Source organism: Sarcophilus harrisii, chromosome 4 (genome assembly GCF_902635505.1).
Source record: "Sarcophilus harrisii chromosome 4, mSarHar1.11, whole genome shotgun sequence".
Taxonomy (NCBI): Eukaryota; Metazoa; Chordata; class Mammalia; order Dasyuromorphia; family Dasyuridae; genus Sarcophilus; species Sarcophilus harrisii.
This window is the reverse complement of record NC_045429.1, coordinates 334435790-334456841: the sequence shown is the minus strand read 5'-3', so window position 1 is coordinate 334456841 and position 21052 is coordinate 334435790. Positions and strand designations below refer to the sequence as shown.

The following is a 21052-nucleotide window of genomic DNA, read 5'->3' as shown; positions in this document are numbered from 1 at the left end:
CATTTTTACATCAGAATTGTGAAGCTGGAAAAATGGTTATTTCTAACCTAAGGCTTTTGGGTGACTATCAAAAAAAAAAAAAGGGGGGGGGTGGTTTCTTCACGAAATAAAAAGTGCACTGGACTAGTGAGTCATGAGACATATTTTTAAGTTCTGGTTCTATTACTTACTAAACCCATGACCTTTGTACACAGACCTGTAAGATGAAAAGTCAAAATGCAACAGTCCAGAGCTAGAGCCCGGTTTCAAATCCCATCTTTGCTCTTTATTACCTGTGTGAACTCAGGCAACTCAAACATTACTAGAGTTTAAGTTCTTTGAGGGCAAAGGCCAACGCGTTCTTGTATAAGCATCCTCCAGCAACTAGTATTGTACGGCCTTAATATTGCAGGCTGACTGCGCTAACCTAGATGTTTTCATTTCTGCAATGCCAAAGCATTGGGCTGAATTACCTGAAAAGTCCCTCCAAACTTTAAAACCCTACCGCTAAAGTTCGCTTCCCTGTAAAGTGAAGATCGCCACTACCTACCTCGCAAGGTTGCTCCATATCTTATATCAAGTACGAGGAATTCTTTGCAAGCTCCAAGCCCTAAAGAACTAGCAGCGGTGATGATAGTGATGAGAGGGGAGTGAGCCTTTCACTGACAAAAGGCTTTATTTAGTAAACTTTCGGGCTGTCTGAATTGGAAACATTTCTGCAGGCGCTTACTTTCCCAAACGCCCAGAACTTAAGGACCCAGGACGCTGGCCTCAAGCACCAATGGCAAAAACCACCCGCCCCCAGCCCTCCCTCCCACCCCCAGAAAGCGGAAGAGGAACTCGGCGAAATCTCGTGAACCACTTTCCGCGAGCTTTGCTTGCACGGTCCTTTCCGCACCAGGCACGCATTATTTACGTACGCACGTCCTTACGCCGGCTCCACACTGCTCTCGCGAGTCTTGGGAAGGATCCGTTGGGAAGATGGCGGCGGCCGCGGGCACCCTTCAACTTTTGCCGCCGGCGGCTTCGGACTGAGCCTCCCGGGGGCGGGGGGCGGAGCGGGCGGCCCCGGAGCCCAGCGCCCCGGGAAGCCTGAGGCAGCTCAGCCCCGCCACTGGTGGGTGAGGAAGGGTGTCTCCCGTTGTGTGGCGGGCGAAGGCCTTCCCTCCCCGCCTCCGGGATGAAGGCTCAGGGGGAGGCAGAAGGTGAGTATTCGGAGTCTGCAGGAGCCCGGCCCGGACTGGTGCGGAGGGAAATGGGTGTGTCCCCTGCAGTGGGGCAGAGCCCGTGCTGTGCCTGGAGGATAGAATACGCTGTCTGCTCTGCTGCCGCCTGCCAGGCGGGAGGTCGCGAGGGGAGGGGCTGGTCATTTGTGGCCTCGGGGACCCCCTATTCTGGTCTGACTTTCAACCTCTGGGAAGCTCTTTGTGGGGGGAACGCAGAAGGGCATCACCAGATAAATGCCAGACACTCAAAAGCTATACAGGCAGAAAGCTGTGCCGAGAAAGGGGCTACCTTGTAACTAGGACAGTCATCTGGTCGAATGTGGGATTCGTTGCTTCATTTTGGGGGGGAGAGGGAAGCACAACTGTATAGGTAGCATGAATAATAGATAGTGCTCTAGAGTTTGCAAAGCACTTTATAAACCAAACACTATTTCATCTTCACAAAAATCTTGGGAGGTACGTTGTTAATATTTCCATTTTTAGACAAGAAACTGAGGCAAACGTTTTAGATTTACAGAGAGCTCATAAGTGACTGAAACGATTTGAATTTACATCTTTACAGACAGTAGATTCAGTGCTCTACTGCATCATCCAGCTGCCTTAAAGTTAGCATTTATATAATGTGTTGATGTTTGTAAAGCTTGTGTATATAGATTTTCTCATTTTATCTTCAAAACAATCCTGTGAGATATTATCTTCATTTTACAGAAGAAGAAGCTGAATTTAAGGCAGATTAACTTGCTCAGGGTTATCCAACTAGTGAGACAAGATTTGAACTTACTCAGGTCTTCCTGATTCCATTTTCAGTGCTTTATTCACTATAAGTTATGTTAGCTACCTATTATTATTACACTTTGTTTTGATATAGTGGATACTTTTCAATAAATATTCAGATTCTCCTACTACTTTCCCCTCCCCTTAAGACTTGCTCTTCCATTGTTCTCCCTGCCTTGACATTTCTCCTCCCACCCTCTCTCCCCCATTCATGGTTATCCAGTCCACAGTGCCTTTTCTCATTACTTTGTATTGTTTTGTATTTGCTTGTGTTGTTTCCCTATGTTAGAAAATAATAAACTCCTTGAGAGTAGGGATTGTTTCTGTTTAATCTTGTTTTCTTTTGTCTTCCCAAGTATCTAGCACTGTGATGATTGATAAATCCTGTTGGATCAAATTACAAAGTTCTCTCAAAACAAAACCAACTAGTAATAGCATATTCTTCCCTGAAACATGTAATGTAGATGGTATCATTATCTTCCTTTAAAAGAAACATGGCCTAGGAGAATGCGATCCTAAAAAGCAGAAAGATCTGAGTTCAAGTTCCATCTCTTCATATTGAGGGTGTGACCCTGAGCAAATCATTTCATCTCTTAGTGTTCCAGGCAACAACAAGAGAAGGTGTACTAACTTGAATTAATAGAGGGGATTTTCTCTTCTGGGAGTTCCTTCTATCAATGAGATCACTGATCTAATCTCTGTCCTTTTACAGATGAGGGAACTGAGGCTGAAAGGAGTTACCTTATGTGATTGCTTTTAGGTAGGTAGTATCTCAGGCTAGATTTAAGTGCTTGTCTTTCTGAAATCCAGCATTCCATCATAATGTCACTGCTTCTTGAGAGATAAGGCACAGATGCTGTTTACAATTCAATGAGAGGAAAAGCCTAGTGTAAAGTTCTGATACAAGGTCTAGTGAGATTTAATTCCACAAGTACTGCTTAAGAACATGATATTTATTAAAGCAATATGTTAGGTACTTTTTAATAGATACAAAATGAAACTAATTCTGCTGGAAGAAACTAAATATATATAATACATAGATAAGTGCAAATATATATAAAAATAATGACTTGGGGGAGGGGAGCAGGAAATCATCACAGCTTCATGTAGAGAGGTGGCAATTGAGCTGAGTTTTGAATGGAGCTAGAGATTCCAAGAAGCAGTAGCAAGAAAAGACAACATTCCAGACATGGGGAGGAGTGTTAACATCCTGTGCAATGTATGAAGAGGAATATGGTGATAGTAGTCTGGTGAAATATGCTAAAGACAAGACATTAAATGTCCTGGAAACAATAGGGAGCCATTGAACCTTCTTGAGCAGGAGTGTGACATAATCAGACCTGTGCTTTTGGACTGTTAATTTGAAGGCTGTATAGAGGATGTATTGGAAAAAAGAGAGATTGAAAATAGGAAGATTAGTTAAGCTATTGCAGTGGTCCAGGTTAGAGGTAGTGAGAGCCTGAATCTGTCAGTCAGCAGGTGTTCATTAAGTGCCTACTATGTGCCAGGCACTGTGTTAAATACTAGAGATTTAAAGGGGAAATCGAAACACTCAATATCCTCAAAGAGTTGAATTAGTGGAGAGAAGAGGACAAATGGAAAAAATATAGACAAAGTTGGAAATACGTGCCAGCTGGCTTAAAATGTGTTTTGAAGGAGAGCAAAATCAAGGATGATGTCAAGTTTGGGAAATTGATTATTATAGAAGATTTATTGTGCTCTTGGCAGAAACAGGGAAGTTGGGAGAAGTTGGGTTTTTAAGGGAGAAGATGAGTTCTGTTTTGAACTTGTTAATAATAAATGCACAAGAGAGATTTAGGCAAAATACAGTAAGAAATTTGAAAAGGTGTACATTTTTCACTCAGAACAGAGTGAGAGCAGAGAAAATGCCATGAATGAACTGACAGATGAGATCCTTAAGAGTGATGTTGGGGCAAATTAATTCCAAGTAGAGTAGATGGCATGAACTAAAAGCATGAAAACAGAAGAGTTCAAGATGGAAGATGCATAATGAGAGATATAAAGTAGTTGAGTTTTGCTGAAATATAAAATTTGTGAAAATTCAGGCTTCGACAGTATTCACTAAAATTACTGAAAATGCTTTAATACTTAGGTACTTTTCTCTCCATAACTGAAGTAGTAGCACAGGTGCCTTCCCAAATATTTCCTATGGTACTCTTATCTACTGCACCATCTAGCTGCCCCAGGAATTGAAGGTTTTGAAAAACAAGAGAGGTCAGATGTGCTGTTACTTGTTTTAGGCTAGGGATTTGGCTATAATATTCCTGGGAGTTTTCATTTTGGGGTCTCTTTCAGGAGATGATCAGTAGATTCTTTCAATTTCTACTTTACTCTCTGCTTCTAGAATATCAGGACAGTTTTCCTTGATAATTTCTTGAAAAACGATGTCCAGGTTCCTTTTTTGGTCATGACTTTCAGGTAGACCAATAATTTTTAAATTCTCTCCTGGAACTAATTTTCAGGTCAGTTGTTTTTCCAGTGAGATGTTTCACAGTTTTTCCTAGTTTTTCTTTCCTTCCCCCTTTTCTTTCCCCTTTTCTTTCCCCTTCCTCTTCCCCTTTCCTTTTGCTTTATTGTAGCTTGAGTTCTCATGAAGTCATTAATTTCCATTTGGTCATTTCTGTTTTTTAAGGAAGTATTTTCCTCAGTGAGCCTTTGTACCTCCTTTCTCAATTGGTCAATTTTGGCTTTTTAAGGCATTTTCCTCATTAGCTTTTTTTTTGCATTTCCTTTTGCACCTCTCTTAATCCAGTTTTTCCTCTCTCTCTCTTACTTGATTTTCAAAATTCCTTTTGAGCTCTTCCATATCTTGAGCTCAATTCTTATTTTTCTTAGAGGCTTTGGATGTAAGAGCTTTGACTTTGTTATCATCTTCTGAGTGTGTTTTGATCTTTCTTGTCATCATAATAACTTTAAATGGTCAGAAACTGTTTTGTTGTCTATTTTCCTAGCCTGTTGCTTGACTTTTAATTCTTTGTTACAATAGGGGTCTGTTTCTAGGGTGGAAGGTGCACTGTCTCAAGCTTTAAGGGGTTTTGTGCAGCTCTTTTCAGATGTCCTTCCAGGAACCTGACCAGGAGTACTCTTTTTGTGTCTTGAAGCTGTTATGAGTGCCCCTGCCCCACAGTAGCTGTAAGATTTCTGAATCAACAGAGTTCTGCTTTGCTGGTGCTCGGATCCTGGGACTGGGGACCCTGCACTGGGACTGCACAATAGACTCCCATCCTATTGTCACAGATACTCTCCACTGACCTTCTGAGTCTTCCATGGTATTCCTGGGTTGAGAGGTCCAGAAGCCTCTAGCACTTAGAGGTCCTGCCTCACTAACACTGGGGTCCACCAGGGGTCGGAGCTAAGTCCAGAACTGTGCTGGGGTGGCCTTCACAGGTTTTGCATGCTGGACTCCCACCCTGGTGTCATAGACTTTTCCAGCTGATTTTTTAAATTCTTTTCTGCTGGAAAATGTTGTAGTTTGTCTTTTGGAACGTTCTGATGCTCTAAAATTTGTTTAGAGTCATTATTTAAAGGAATTTGGAGAAGTTGAGAGAGTTCCTACTTTTACTCTGCCATCTTGGCTCCCCCTCCCCACTTGTTTTAGACTAGGATCCATAGCAGGATAAGTCAAATGACCCATACATGAGATGATAATGGGCTAGTTAGCAATGCTAGATTGTGAAATTCCTTTAATGTCAGGGTCAAAAGTATGCTTACCTAGTTTTTTTATTTTTTATTTTTTTTGTATTATTATTTTTAAATTTAATTTTGTTTATATATTCCAGTATTCAACACAATGCTTGGATCATAATAGTGTCTTTTTTTTTTTAACAATTGCAAGTTCTTTTGTTCCAACTTTTCCCCTCCTTCCCCCAGATGGCAGGTTGACCAATACATGTTAAATATGTTAAAGTATAAGTTAAATACAGCATATGTATACATGTCCATACAGTTATTTTGCTGTTCAAAAAGAATCGGACTTTGAAATAGTGTACAATTAGCCTGTGAAAGAAAAAAAATGCAGGTGGACAAAATAGAGGGATTGGGAATTCTATGTAGAGGTTCATACTCATTTCCCAGAGTTATTTAGCTGGATGTAGATGGTTCAGTTCATTTCTGCTCTTTTGACACTGATTTGGTTAATCTCATTGTTGAAGTTCATCAGAATTGATCATCATATAGTATTGTTTTTGAAGCATCAGTTCATGTAAGTTTCTCCAGGCCTTTCTGAAATCATCCTGCTTGTCATTTCTTATAGAACAATAATATTCCATAATATTCATATACTACAATTTATTCAGCCATTCTCCAATTGATGGGCATCCACTCAGTTTCCAGTTTCTGGCCACTACAAAGAGGGCTGCCACATTCTTAGTATGCTTACTTTATTTTTATTTTTATTTTTATTTTTTTAAATTTTTTTTATTTTTATTTTTATTTAATAGCCTTTTATTTACAGGATATATACATGGGTAACTTTACAGCATTAACAATTGCCAAACCTCTTGTTCCAATTTTTCACCTCTTACCCCACCCCCCACCCCCTCCCCTAGATGGCAGGATGACCAGTAGATGTTAAATATATTAAAATATAAATTAGATACACAATAAGTAGTATGCTTACTTTAAATAAAAATGTTGGTTGATATTTTTTGGTTTTGTATTTATAACATATTATTGTGACATACATTCTCTTTCATCTACCAGCCAGGGTGTTCTCTTGTAACAAAAACAGCTAAACCCATACCTACACCAAATCCAATTGCATTTACAGTATTTGGTGCAATGGTCTCCCTAACAAAAGGAAGGAGATATGTATCTGTGTCTCTGCTGATAAAATTGGTCATTCTAAGTATTTATAATACACCTTTTAATGTCATTTGTTTGTTAATATAGTTCACATTTTATTTGGAGGGCTACTGCAAGCTTTTAAAAAGTACAAGGGATATTATTATCATAGAGAGGTTACTTGGTTATTAGTGTGGAATAGATTGGACATTAAATAGTTTAGAAACAGAAGTTAAGATCCATTCTTGATTATGGGGCCCAGAGTTAGGTAATTGTAGCTGGAGAAGAGAAAAATACCTTGATGAGAGAGATTGTGGAGATAGAAGTGATACGACTTGGCAACTAACTAGATACATAAGAGATGACTGAAAGGGAAAAATCAAAGACAGCATTAGCCTGTCATAGTAGGAGAAAAAGGTGGTGCCATCAATAGAAATAGAGAAATTAGGGAGATTTGGAGATTGGGGAAGAGGGGAGAAATGATGTTCAGTTTTGTATATGTTGAATTTGAGGTCTTGATGAGATGTACAGATCAAGATAACTTGCAGCCAGGTGGAACAGGACCTGGGGGAAGCAGTGTGAGGAGAAAAGTTTGACTTGGACATAATAGTCTATGAGATCATTTTAGGGGGATACTGGTCATTGAAATTTTTCATCAGTATTCAGGAAACTTTTTAGTTTAGGGCATGAATTTAAGTCTCCATCTATATGAAAGCACTGTCTGATATTGATTATTTTGGCAAACCAAGGAAGGAAGAGGAATTTTGGGTGGAAAAGAAGTAGTAATCTTTTTCTGGTGAGAAGGAATATGTTAACTAAGTGTGAAATATTATCTAGCTATAGAAGAATTTAGTAGTAGTAGTAGTAGTAGTAGTAGTGGTGGTGGTTTAGAAAGTAGGTAATAAGATAAATTAAGGTTCTGTATAGATACTGATTTCTTTTTCTTAACATCTTTTGGTCCTTCATCTTAACACAGTGATTCAAAACAATTACAAAAAGGACTTAACGAAAGAAAATACTATCCACATTCAGTTAAAAAACTGATGGAATCTGAATGCAAATTAAAGCATACTTTTTTTCATTTACCTTATTCTTCTTGGTTTTTCCCTTTTGATCTGTTTCTTCTTTTACAACTGTGATTAATATGGATTTTTTTTTTTTTTTTTACATCATAGCATATGCCTAACATATCAAATTGCCTACGGTTTTAGAAAGAGAGGAAGATAAAAAAGGAGGGAGAAAAATTTGGATTTCGAAGTCTTGTTAAAATGAATGCTAAAAATTGTTTTGATATGTAATGAGGAGGAAAAATACTATTTAAAAAAGAAAGAAACCTTTCCCAGTTCTCCTTAATTTTGCCTTCTAAGACTGTTTATAATTTACCCCTTATATATTTTACTTGTACCTAATTGCTTGCATATTGTCTTCCAATTAGATTGTGAATTCCTTGAAACAGGGACTGTTTTTGTCTCTTCTTTTTCTTCAGAATTTAGTCAGTAGTTCGCATATAGTAGATGCTTAATAAATGCTTGTTGATTATTGATGACCACAACTACAAGAATTTAAAAGACTACTATAAAAGAATTTAAAAGACTGAAAATATGCTTCTCTCTGAAATTTTTCATCATTAGACTTTTAAGATAGCCTAAAAATAAAATCAAGTTTTGTGTAATTATAAAGGGAAGTTAAGATGTTATTTGTCTTTTCCTCAAATTACAGTCTTGCATTGTTGACTCCTCCTGAATATTCCCTAGACATTTCAAACTTAATGTGTTTAAGACAGAATTCATTTTCCTTACCTCTTCCCCACATTCTGCAACCTATTTCAGATGTTCCTTTTTCTGTTTCTGTTGAAAGCACTACAGTTATCCCATTAAGTTCAAAACTATGTAGTCATTTTTTATTTCCTTTTCCTTCTACAGTTAATCAGTTACCAAGACTTGCCAGTTTTATTTCCATAACATCACATATATACTCTATTAACTCCACTAAAACTGCTACCACCTTAGTTCAGACCTGTCTCTCATCTGGATTTTTGTATTAGCATCTTGAAATATTATAAAAACGTTATTTGCTTCTCCTCTTTTCTTTCTCTAGTTATTGTTCCATAGTAGCTATAATAATCTTCACAAATCACATCTGAAAATTGCCATTCTCCTGCTTTTAACTTTAGTTTCTACCTGTGTTTTTGAAATAAAATACAAGCTCCTTAACTAGGAATTTAAAGTCCTTATATCTTGGCTCCTATTTTTCATTTTATTTCCCTTCATATTCTTTGGATTTCAGTCTAACTGGCCTAGTAGCTATTCTCCCAAACACATATTCCATCTCTGTGCCATTGGATAGACAATCCCCTGGTGGGAATATACATTCTTCAGAGCTCAACTAAAAGGCCCAGCTTTTACTTGGAAGTCTTCCTTACTGACCCACTCAGTTGTTAATGCTTTCTCTCGCCTTTAATTACCCTATATTTATGTATTTGCATGCCTATTGTATTCACATACCCTCTCCTCCACAGAAGGCAACAATTAATTTTTTTGTAGCCTTAATATTTTGTACATAGGTACCTAATAAATATTTGTTGAATAATAAAGTCTTGGCATTTTATAAGACTTTGAAGTTTGCAGAACATTTTATTTACAAAAATGCTTTGAGGTAGGTGTTCATAGAATCATAAATTTAGAGCTGGAAGGGGTGTTGGCCTCCTCCTTTTACAGATGAGTAAACTGAAGCCTAGTGAAGTTAAGTGCACAAAGTCACACAGGTAGTTAGCGTCAGAGATGGAATCTGAACTGAGACTCTTTGACTCTAGAGTCAGTGCTCTTTTCACTAGATCATTCTGCTTGCTATTGTAAGTATTATAATTTCCATTTTTTAAATGAGGAAATGAAGTTCTATGAAATTAAATAGCTTTCCCAAATAACCAGGAGGTATTGGAACCCACATACACATCTTCCAAATCTCCATCATGTTGTGTCTCTAAAATAAATAACACATCTGTTCATGTTCTTATCCTGACCTTTGGTTCCTTGATCCTTTCTTATGCTCCACTATCCATCTCTCTTACTGTTATTTTCATTGCCTCCAAATCTACCTTTGCTTCTTTAACTAGCTATAACTCTGGATTTCTTTGCCTTCATAACCTTCCAGGCTGGACATTCTTATTCCTTTCTCTCCTTTCTTAAAATAATCCTTAAAATAAGGATTATTGCAGTTACCTCCTAACAAAAAATAGAAGGAAGGAAAGGCTTCATGGTACTTCTTTAATGAATCTTCTATTCTCTCTTATGCTGTTTTTTTTTTTTTAAATATTAAGTTTTATTTTCAAAGGAAGATTTACCTTCTATTCTTCTACCTCCTTTTGTTGTACTCCTTTCTTAACCCCAATGAAAAAAGCAAAACCAATAAACAAAACCTGAACAATTACAGCAAGAAACCCCCCCAAATCTTTATCACAAATGTGATTATATAAAAGCAAAACAAATTCTTGCATGATCATATATCCAAAAATTTTGTTTCAATTTATATTAAGCTTGTCTCAGGAGGGGAGCAAAATGTTTCATTATGTGTCTTCTTGAATTGTGATTGATCATTTTGTTGATAAAAATTGTTAAAGTTTTTCCGAGTTGTTTGTATTGTTAGTTATTGTATCAATTGTTCTCCAGGTTCTAAGCCCTAATATCTTAAAGTTTCTCCATATGGTTGAAAACAGTCAGCTTTTTGGTGTATCATGTAGCATATTTATACATTTATAGTTCTCTTATGTAATCATATAACATATCATAGTTATGTGTTTCTCTTATTCCTTTTCTAAACTATAAGCTTTGTGAGGCAGAAACAGTTATATCTTCTTTAGGGCTTAGAACTGTAGTCTGCACTTTGGAGCATATTATAAATGTTTTTGAATTTTGTCCAAATGCCAACTAGACTGAAAGCCATATTCAAATTTATGACATAAATTTGCTACAAGAGATTCCTTAGCACTGTCTTGACAGTATGAAATCGAGGTGGCCTTCTGCTTATTCTCTTTATTTGGTTGAACAGCATTACAGCTCAGTTATAACTTCCTTAGCTATGGTCATCAATTTGTGTATCTTTGTAACACCGAGCATATTTTATTTTAAATAGTCTTTTTGAGATTCATTTGATGTGACACATCTACTGACTTTTTTTGGGGGGGGGTCCCACAAATACATGATGTTAAATAAAGTCTTATTGCTACCTGATCCTGCTCATCTATCCAATCTGCATGTTAGGCAGTTGATCAAAAGGCCTTTTAGTTGGGTTTGCTTATAATCAAGCATTGATGGTGTTGACATGACTATAAATATTTTGCAAGAAAAGAAAGAGTAGTAGAACATGGTATAACTAAGATTTCCTAATTATATCTCTGTTTATATTGTAGAGGCTGAAAAAATGACTAAGATGAGTTCCCTTTTGGAAAGACTCCATGCAAAATTTAATCAAAACAGACCTTGGAGTGAAACCTTTAAGCTCATTCGTCAAGTTACGGTAAGGGGGTTGAAAATTTGTGTTTTGCTAAAAGATGCTTTAACATATTATTTGGAAAATCATGGAATCATGAATTCATTCAAACTGTTATATTTCATGAAATGCCTTCTGCAATTTTCTTTTCTTTTAATTTGTTATATTATAGTCTTTATACTGTTGCTATCAACTTCAGAGATCCAGCTTTGAGGTGGTTATGAAGTTCAATTAGTTTCAATGTTTAAAAAATTCAGCATCTTATAAGACAGTTTGGTATAGATTTATTTCTATAACAGGAAAGATGAATAATCAGTGCCTTGAGTGCTTTGCTTTGCTAACCATTTATCAGCTACAATCATTTTAATAGTATACATAACATAATTACTTATTCTAAGAGTATAGTGCTTGATGAAAACCTGTATAACTGAAACTGTGATGTAGTCCCAGGTGAATACCTGTGTTAGCCAGTCTTAGGAGTGTGACTATAACCATCATAAAGCTTGTATTTTAAGTATTAGACCATAATAATTATACCTGTATGTTAATTAAAAAGATGAAGTAAGAAAGCCCTCTGAAAGTGAAGGGACTTGATGAAGAAAGCTCTGTAAAAGGCTAATTGAGACGTCTTGGAAAGAACAAACGTAGTATGCCATAGGAAAGAATAAAGATGAGGACATAAAGACCTGCAAGTTGTAATTTTACAATTTATACAAATCATTTTTTTAGAGGATTTTGTTGTATCATACATGAATTAAGAGACTTATAATTAACTTGGGGATCTTGGACCATAATGGGTAGACTGCAGATCATTGTCTTTATTTCTTTAATAAGAGTGGTTTGTTTTGTTTTTATTTTTTCCCAGAAAGGGTTCTCAGTTTCTTTTTTACGATGCTGGACATGGAATTAGGAAGATTTCGATTTTAATCCTACCTCTGACACTACCTATATTTTGCTTAATTTTTCAAACTTAATTTTTCAAACTTAATTTTTTCATTTTAAAAATTGGTACATTTTTATCTTATCAGTCTCATGGAGGTGAAGCTCTAGTGAATAATGTATAGTGAATACTTCTTAGATTTAAAGTTCAATATAAATGTTTTGTTATTATTGTCACTATACAAGGCATACTATATATATGCTAATATTGTACTTGACTTTAGAGTAAATGCCATGGGTTACAGTCTAGTAGCAGAGTACTGGATAGGGACTGGTCTTGTCTATGCTATATAATGTCTATGAAGTCTCATATAAATACCAGGTTTTTTTATGATAGTGAGATTTTTCTATAATTTAGTGGTTACCAGTAAGATTTATTCAGTATTTTCTTTTCCCTTTATATAGGAAAAGCGGGTTGTGATGAGTACTGGTGGGCACCAGTATTTGGTTAGCTGTTTGGAGACCTTGCAGAAAGCACTCAAAGGTTTGTCTGTACCCTTCAAATAAATAACCCTTGCCCTACCTTCAGATATTATATGATACAGGAGAGACAAGAAAGCTTAATGGAAAGAGCTTCATACTTTGGAGTCGGAAAAAAAACCTGGATCTGAACTGCTACCTCTAATACTTTTTGGCTTGATGCCTCACTTGAATCTCAGTTTCTTCATCTGTCAATCAAGGATAACGCCTTTAGTGTTGAGCCTACCTCATTTATCTCTTATTGTGAGGACCAAATAAAATAATATATATTCTTTGTAATTCTTAAAGCGTTCTATCAAGGTCAGTTTCTTATAATTTGCACTAAAAAGACAAATTTGTGTTTTTTGACTTCTAAATGTGACAAAGCCTAAAACAATTAAATGTGAAAAACTGCTTAAATTTTGTAAGCCTCTCCTTTTAGCCCTGATTTTTAATGACAGTGACTAAAAAAGAGCAGTGGTAAGAGTTAAATGTGAATTGCTTGGATTTAGGGCTTTGTGTTCTCTTTATAATGAATAGCTTGTTACTTTAGAAGTAAAATAAACAACAATTAACACTTTGATTGAAATTTTTTTATTATTATATTTAACATCTACTGGTCATCCTACCATCTAGGGGAGGGGGTGGGGGGGTAAGTGGTGAAAAATTGGAACAAGAGGTTTGGCAATTGTTAATGCTGTAAAGTTACCCATGTATATATCCTGTAAATAAAAGGCTATTAAATTTAAAAAAATAAATAAATAAATAAAAAGAAAGGTAGGTGCATTTTGATATCAAAAAAAAAAAGAAATTTTTTTATTATTAATGCACAATATTTATAGGAAAATAATCAAAAGATTTAAAATGAATTCAGATACTCAGTTTGACAACTATTATACTCTTCATTTTCAGACATTTGACTTGTCACCAGTAAGACTAGATCAGCTGAATTGTTTATTCTTCCTGTGTGTTTGATGTTGCTCCTTTTTTTAATACTATCAGAACAAATGTTTGGATGGGGAAGTTAAGGCTTTACTTTTTGAATAGATATTACTTGTTTTAACCCTGGTTAGAACTAGCTTTCCTGCAGATCTTGGTACTACTCCAATGCCTATGAAGCTCAGCAGCAGTTTAACTTCCCACATGGATGTGTTTTGGAGGGTCATTTAGATGGCTGACAGTGATCCACTGTCAAGGAGTATATAACAATGTGCTAACTAGCTTGACTTTGAACCTTCTTGATGAAAGTAATTTTTTCCTTTTTTTAGTGACATCTTTGCCAGCAATGACTGACCGTTTGGAGTCTATAGCAAGACAAAATGCGTAAGTCATTTTATAACTATAGACATAGAAACATTTAAGTCATTGTTAACTTTGGTGGTAGGAGGAGTGAATTCCTCATTTATTTTTTAATAATTGTTTTTTATTTGTTTGATTCTCATCAGACTGGGCTCTCATCTTAGTGCCAATGGTACCGAATGTTACATCACATCAGATATGTTCTATGTGGAAGTGCAGTTAGATCCTACAGGGCATCTTTCTGATGTCAAAGTAGCTCATCATGGAGAGAATCCTGTGGTATGTGCTCCTTAGATTTCTTTGGAAACTGTTAGACTTATACGGGGAGACAAACTAAAGGTAGACGGTTGATAATTCTTAGGATTTTACTGACTTAAGCTCAAGTATTTAATGAGCCATTGCAAGTCCCTTTTTAGTCCATATGTTCCTTTCCTTTCATGTAACCTTTTATATCCTGTAAAATATGAAATGAATACCAGGGTTTATCATACTTATCCAAAGAAAGAGATTATTTTTCCATTAAGAGAAATTACTTCTATGACAGCTTCTCATACTATCTATGAATATGCAGAGGCTTGAACCCTAGATTGTTAACCCTTGGACTAAATAATTTGACTTACTTGAGTATTGTGTTTTATTCTATCATATAGCTTGTTATTATATGGAATTTAATATAAAAAGTTCTAATATGAATTTCAATTCAAAATGAGAAAGTAGAAATATCAGAATAACCTGTTATATAACAAAATGTTGTGGTAGTGACCCTGACACCTCTCCCCACCATCTTACCCCACCCCCAGTAATCCTTTTTTGAACTAGTTACTATATTTGCATTGGTTTTCCAGAATCCTTATTGGATTGACTTTTAGAAAGGGATGTTTTCATTTAAGATTTTCATTATAAGATGTTCTGGGAAAATAGGGGAGAAATTAAATGTTCAAAAATATTTTTACATTTTTTAAAAAAATTGTCTCATTTGTTTTCAGAGCTGTCCTGAGCTAGTGCAACAACTGAGGTGAGAAAATGATATTTAAATTACTTGATTCTGTTCTCTGTAGAAAATAAAATTTTGGCAGGTTTTCAGTGTCTTTGCTTAAAATTTCATATTTTGGTCTAACTGATGTGAACTCTGCAAAGAAAAAAAATATCTGAAATATAATCACTACATGATAGAATATTTAGAGAAAATAACCAAGTAACATGAAGAAAATCTTTTGAAACTTTCATTTTTAGAAAGGCACTTTTTTGTTAGTGTTTGACACAACTTGTTTATATGCTTCTGTAAGGCCCAAGTTGAGAACATTTTCCCCTTTGGCAAAACTGCTTGTTTAAGTGCTTCTATTTCATTGGCACATTACTTTTTCCTCCTTCTGTCCAATCATGAAATTCCTACTCAAGAATGAGTTATATGGAGAATAAATGTGTTAACTTAGGTCACTACATTCACTATAGACTGGAAAACAACTTTGTTGTTTGGATTTAAAAGAATATTTTATTGCTTAAAACAAACTTAAGTTTGTCTGTTCAAAGATTCTAGGAAGAAGGATTCTCAAAAAATTATTATTATTTCACATCAAAATCTAAACCTTCAGAATCCTATGAATGTGTCTTGGAATGTAGTATATTAACAGAATAAATTAAATTTTAAATCTTAAGCTTGGAAGTTTTAAAGATTCTGGTAAAACTATAATCAGAATATACCTATTTAATATTAACATGAGTAAAGTGAAAGTCATTTTCTGTGTTCTGGATTAAAATCTTTCTTTAATGAATCTTTTTGTTTTTATGTCACCTTTATTTTCCTTCCCTACTCCGTGAGCCAACCCTTGTAATGAAGAATAAAACAGAGGGGAAGGGGAACAAAAGCAATTTAAAAAGCTAATCCACATATCAGATGAATCTTAGAGTATTTGAATTATTTCACATTCTTAGTCCCTTATCTCTGTAAGGAATGTAGTATGCTATTGACTTCTTCTACCAAAGTCTTAATACTAACAGGAAACTGAAGTCGAAATTTTTATTTTTTTTGTTTTTGTAAATATCAATGTATTGTTAGCTATATATGCATTAGATATTTTGGTTGGTTTTATTTTAACTCTTTCCCCCATCTTGTTACAAGGAATACTATCTTTATTTGGTTCATGTTATACTTTGTGCTGTCTTCCTCATTAGAGTGTAAGCTTCTTGAGATCAAGGATTGTTTGAATTTGGTCCCTGGCATATATTAGATGCTTGATAAATGCTTACCAATTGTTTGAAAGGCTCACAAGGAAGAGGAAGCTGGAAGGATAAAAAATGCTGGAAATTTAGGTATTATAGAAATAAGACATCTGAGTCTTAATGATCCTATGAACTATATCATGCCAATACTGTCCATGGGGTTTTCTTGGCAAGGATGCTGAGTAGTTTGCCATTTCCTTCTCTAGGGGTACACAACTATGAAGTGCCTGAGGTCCAATTTGAACTCGAATCTTCCAGACTCCAGGCCCAGTGCTCTATATGATGAGCTGCAAATAGTCTAACTTCCCCTTTGGATAGCCCCCTCATATAGGGCTATCCATCATGCTTCCACTGTATCCAAGGCCATTTCCATTCATCCTGATCTGTCTCTTGCCACTGGACTCAGATGTCTCTGGAGGGGAAAGTGAGGCAGGTGACCTTGCACAGACTTTCCCCAATTAAATCCAATTCACTTGCATATCATGTTATCACTTATCTGATGACATGGTCAAACAACAAGCTACCCATCATAACAAAGAATTTTGATATCAGTAAAATTTCATTTTGAAATTAAAGTAAAACTTTGATGTAAAATAATGAAAACTGTATTGATTAAAACATTAGTACTCAAATCTGTCTTTAACTTTAGCATAGTAATAATACTATATTAATATTAAAAATTACATTTCTATAAATTTTTATCATCTTTAATCCTCAGAACAGTCTTAGACTGTAGATATTGTTATTTTCCTTATTTTACAGATGAGGAAACTGAGGCAGACAGTGGCTAACTGACTTGCCCAAGTGACATAGCTAGTACGTTGCTAAGGCAGGATTTGAATTCAGTTCTCTTCCCAAAACTAGGTCTAGCAGTCTATTCATTGTACCATCCAGCTTCCTCTCAATTCAATATTCTGTTAACACTTGGAATTTATTAATATATATATATATATAGATATATATGTATATGTGTATATGTATATGTATATGTAATCTATCAGCATAGCATATTAAATTAGAGACAGATTTTTCACCTTTGTTCAAGGAAAAAGAATGGTGTTTTCATGATGCATATACAATGCGACTAGAGTCTAGTTTTGGTTTTATAGAAGGCAAATTAGAGGGTAAAGTTGAGGACAGGGGAATGTGACCAACATTCAGACCAGTATGTCATCCTCATTATGTGAATCAGTCAAGGTCTTTTAGTTTTTTTTCTGCCTTCTTTAACTGTTTGTTGTCTTAAGCATAATAATGAGTCAGGGCAGGGAAAAAAGGGGACATAAATTGTTGAACTTTATTATATAGCAAATATAGTAAGAAGTTGGTGTGGAAAAAGATCAAAATAAATGACTAAAATGAGAACTTCAGATTCAATTTCTTTACAATGAATAATTATTAGAGCTTAATTTTTTTTGTCCATGTTTTCACTGAACATTTCTGTCCCATAGGGAGAAAAATTTTGATGAATTCTCCAAGCATCTTAAAGGCCTTGTTAATCTATATAAACTTCCAGGGGACAAGTAAGTTCTTTTAAATTTTTTTTCTTTTTTGGGGGAGTTAAAAAAAACATTATTTTATTATAAGCCATTGATGAAAGTTTGAGTGTTAACATTTTTGTGCTAAGAAATTGCTAGAATTATCTGTGAACCAATCCATTTTACTATTTTTGTCCATGTTGAGATTTACAGAAATCTCCTAAAGCTAAATTTAAAAGTCTGTAAAACTGATTATAAGGGCAGAAGGGTGAGTGATTATAATGCTTGTTATTGCATTATCGGTTTAGCATATTGAAGTATTGTGAAATGAGAATATCAGTTTCATTAAATAACCTTATCTAGATTCTGCCAAACGAACTTGCGATTTTGGTGTCTAGGTTTGGATTCTTTAATTTGAAATTAAAAAACCAATTTTAGTGGACACCTTTCAGGTGTTTCAGAAATGTGCCTTTCCAATGTATTTATTTTCCCTTCTTAACTTTCTGGCCATGTACACTTAAGTGATGGAAACAATTTATTTTTAAAAATGCATTTTATTGATATCTTGTTTTTTTCTTGTCATTTGCATTTCCATAATGTTCCTTCCATATCCCCTCAAGTAATTTCTTATTAACAAAAAAAAAAAAAAAAGAGAGAAAGTTCAGCATTAGTGACAAATGTAAATGGTCTAACATCCAGTGTTATATACTCACCCACCTCTTTCAGGAAGCAGGGAAGATAGTGTCTTATGTCTTCTTACAGACCAAGTGTGGTCACTTAAATTTGGTAGCATTCATTTTCTATTTTGTTCTGATTGTTCTTTTTTAATTTGTTGTCCTAATATATAGTTTTTCTCATTTTTCTTTACATTGTGTTAGTTCAAACTATTAAAGTATTCTTATTTCTGTGTGTTCATCATATTCATCAATTTATTTTCAATTCTTTGCTACTGCAGAAGTGTTACTATAAATATTTTGGTGTATATTACATTGTTTTTCTTAATTGACTTCCCTGGGTAGATGCTTGATAGTGGGTTCTTTGGGTCATAGAGTATGGACATTTCAGTGACTTTTCTTATGTTCACAATTTCATGCCAACAGTTATTTTGCCTTTTTTTTCTTTTTCCAATTCTCTCTCCAGCAAATTAAAGACTAAAATGTACTTGGCTCTCCAATCCCTAGAACAAGATCTATCCAAAATGGCACTTATGTACTGGTAAGATTGGCTAAAGCCATACAATCACTTTTTATATATAGGATAGTGGTTCTTAAATTTTATTATTCTCTCATTCCCAAACTACATGATATATCTGTTTTGAAAGTGAGGACCTTTTGCCACATAGTACTACTCATACCTGATGATTATTTCTGTATTATTCATAACTCTTAGTTATTTTAACCACCAAATACTATGGTAGTCTCTAAATCTTTTGTTGACTAGAGGTAAATTCTTATTAACATTGTATAGTAAAATAAATAATTACCTTGACTAGATAGCGAATCGGGTCTATTCCTTGCACAATTTTAGTTAAAAGTGTTCAAAGGAAACAGTTAAAATACTGTATTGATAAGGAAAACTAATGCTCATTTATGGTAAAACTAAAAACTTGTGTCTTATAGGAAAGCTACCAATGCAAGTCCCCTAGACAAGATACTTCATGGCAGTGTTGGATATCTCACCCCAAGGAGTGGAGGTATGTTATTATATTTTGCTTATTTTGAAAACTGGATATCTTTAGGTAACTAGTTTGTTTATCTCAATTTTATCAAAATACGCAATAGTTGAAAGTTACTGATTTTTTTTTTCCCCGATATATTTTTTACTAACTTTCCAAAGACTGGAAAGCTTAGAATGGTTTCTTATTCTTGAATTCATGACCTATAGAGCTGTATATAAAATGTAATTTATGAAATATGAATTATTTTGGAGAATGAATCACTATATATGAAACTTTTCTTGGATTATTTTTCACAGGGACATGAATGATTTTTTGACTAAGTAATTCACTTGAATTATTGCTCTTATTTAAACAAAAACTAATTTTAATTTCCATAGGTCACTTGATGAATTTGAAGTACTATGCCTCTCCTTATGATCTATTGGAAGATAAGACAGCAACCCCAATTCTTTTGCATGAAAATAATGGTAAGTGTTGTCTTTGTATAGGAAGATTTATAGATCAATCAGTAGTACAGTTTTAGAGATGGGATGGATCTTAGAGGCCATCTGGTTGAACAACTTCATTTTACAAATGAGGCAACTGAGCCTTGCAGAAGTTGTCATTTTCACATATTGATACAGCTTGGTGTCAGAGGCAGGACTTGAACTCAGGTTTTCTTGACTCCAAGATCAGCTCCATCAAATATTCAATGCTGCTTCTTAAAGCACTTAGCAAAAATAAGAATTTGAGATCATTCTGTATTATTCCAATGAAATATGATAAAAGTGTTAGATCACTTTTATTTACTTTTTATCTCCTTGTTAATTCTCTACCATATACTATACCATATACCAAAACATCAACAAGCATGAATATTTACATATACTAAAAGCAGAAAGCTGATAGGCAGAATCTTGAATCTCTTATAGCTTGTTTTAAAGTATATATTAAAATTAACTCATAATGCCAACACTTTTGTCTTCTTTATGTCCCTTTCTTAACCTTTTTGCTCTCATTTTCTTTTAGAGTTTGGAATATGGTACATTTTTCTGAAGACTTATCTATAGATTATTATACTTGCCCTTTGTTTTCTCTTTTCAGAAATTATGGGTAGTTTTTTTAATATTACTTCTTGCATTTGTGACTCAAGTTCTCCTGGGATACTTATAATCCTTAAGTTATTTTTGTGCATTCTGCCTTTGAAATCAATATATTTTGCTTCTATATAAATCATGTTTTCTTTTTAACATTATTGCTTTTTGCTTCTTTTCTTCAGTTGTCTTTTACTTTTGTTTATTTGCATTCCCAATCTATAATTTTCTCTTTTGTTTGGAAGACATGAATTTTTTTTTTTCAATGATCTTTTACTTCTATATAAGCAGTAAGCAAACTTTTATGGACTTGAAACATGTATCCCATGGGTCCATGTGTTGAAACAGAGATTTTTATCCTGAAGAAAAAAATATCGATTGGCATTCATTAACCAGTAGGAAGATATGAATTTAAATCCAGCCTCAGTTATTGCTAAGTACTTGTATGATCCTGGGAAAGTCACTTTATCCTCTGTTTGACTCAATTTCCTTGTCTTTTAAATAGGGTCAATAATAAAACCCATTTCCCAGAGTTGTTGTTGATCAAGTGAGATAATAATTGTAAAGCACTTAATACATCCAGATGGTCGTTATTAGCTATCATTATTATTCGCTATTGTTTGATAAAACTTGACACAGTGG

At 34.7% G+C, this 21052-nt stretch overlaps 1 protein-coding gene across 1 annotated transcript in view; it reads left to right on the top strand.

Annotated features, from left to right (window-relative positions):
- Nucleotides 1-897: 897 nt before the first annotated feature.
- The window catches only part of MED1 (mediator complex subunit 1), a 34346-nt gene continuing 14191 nt past the window's right edge, over nt 898-21052 (top strand). Inside the window, exons 1-10 of the mRNA XM_003768271.4 lie at nt 898-1184; nt 11188-11294; nt 12612-12690; nt 13934-13988; nt 14111-14243; nt 14951-14979; nt 17633-17704; nt 18800-18874; nt 19279-19352; nt 19715-19804. Of these exons, the coding sequence (XP_003768319.1) occupies nt 1160-1184; nt 11188-11294; nt 12612-12690; nt 13934-13988; nt 14111-14243; nt 14951-14979; nt 17633-17704; nt 18800-18874; nt 19279-19352; nt 19715-19804 (739 nt within the window). The 5' untranslated portion in view covers nt 898-1159. The remainder of the gene's footprint in view (nt 1185-11187; nt 11295-12611; nt 12691-13933; nt 13989-14110; nt 14244-14950; nt 14980-17632; nt 17705-18799; nt 18875-19278; nt 19353-19714; nt 19805-21052) is intronic.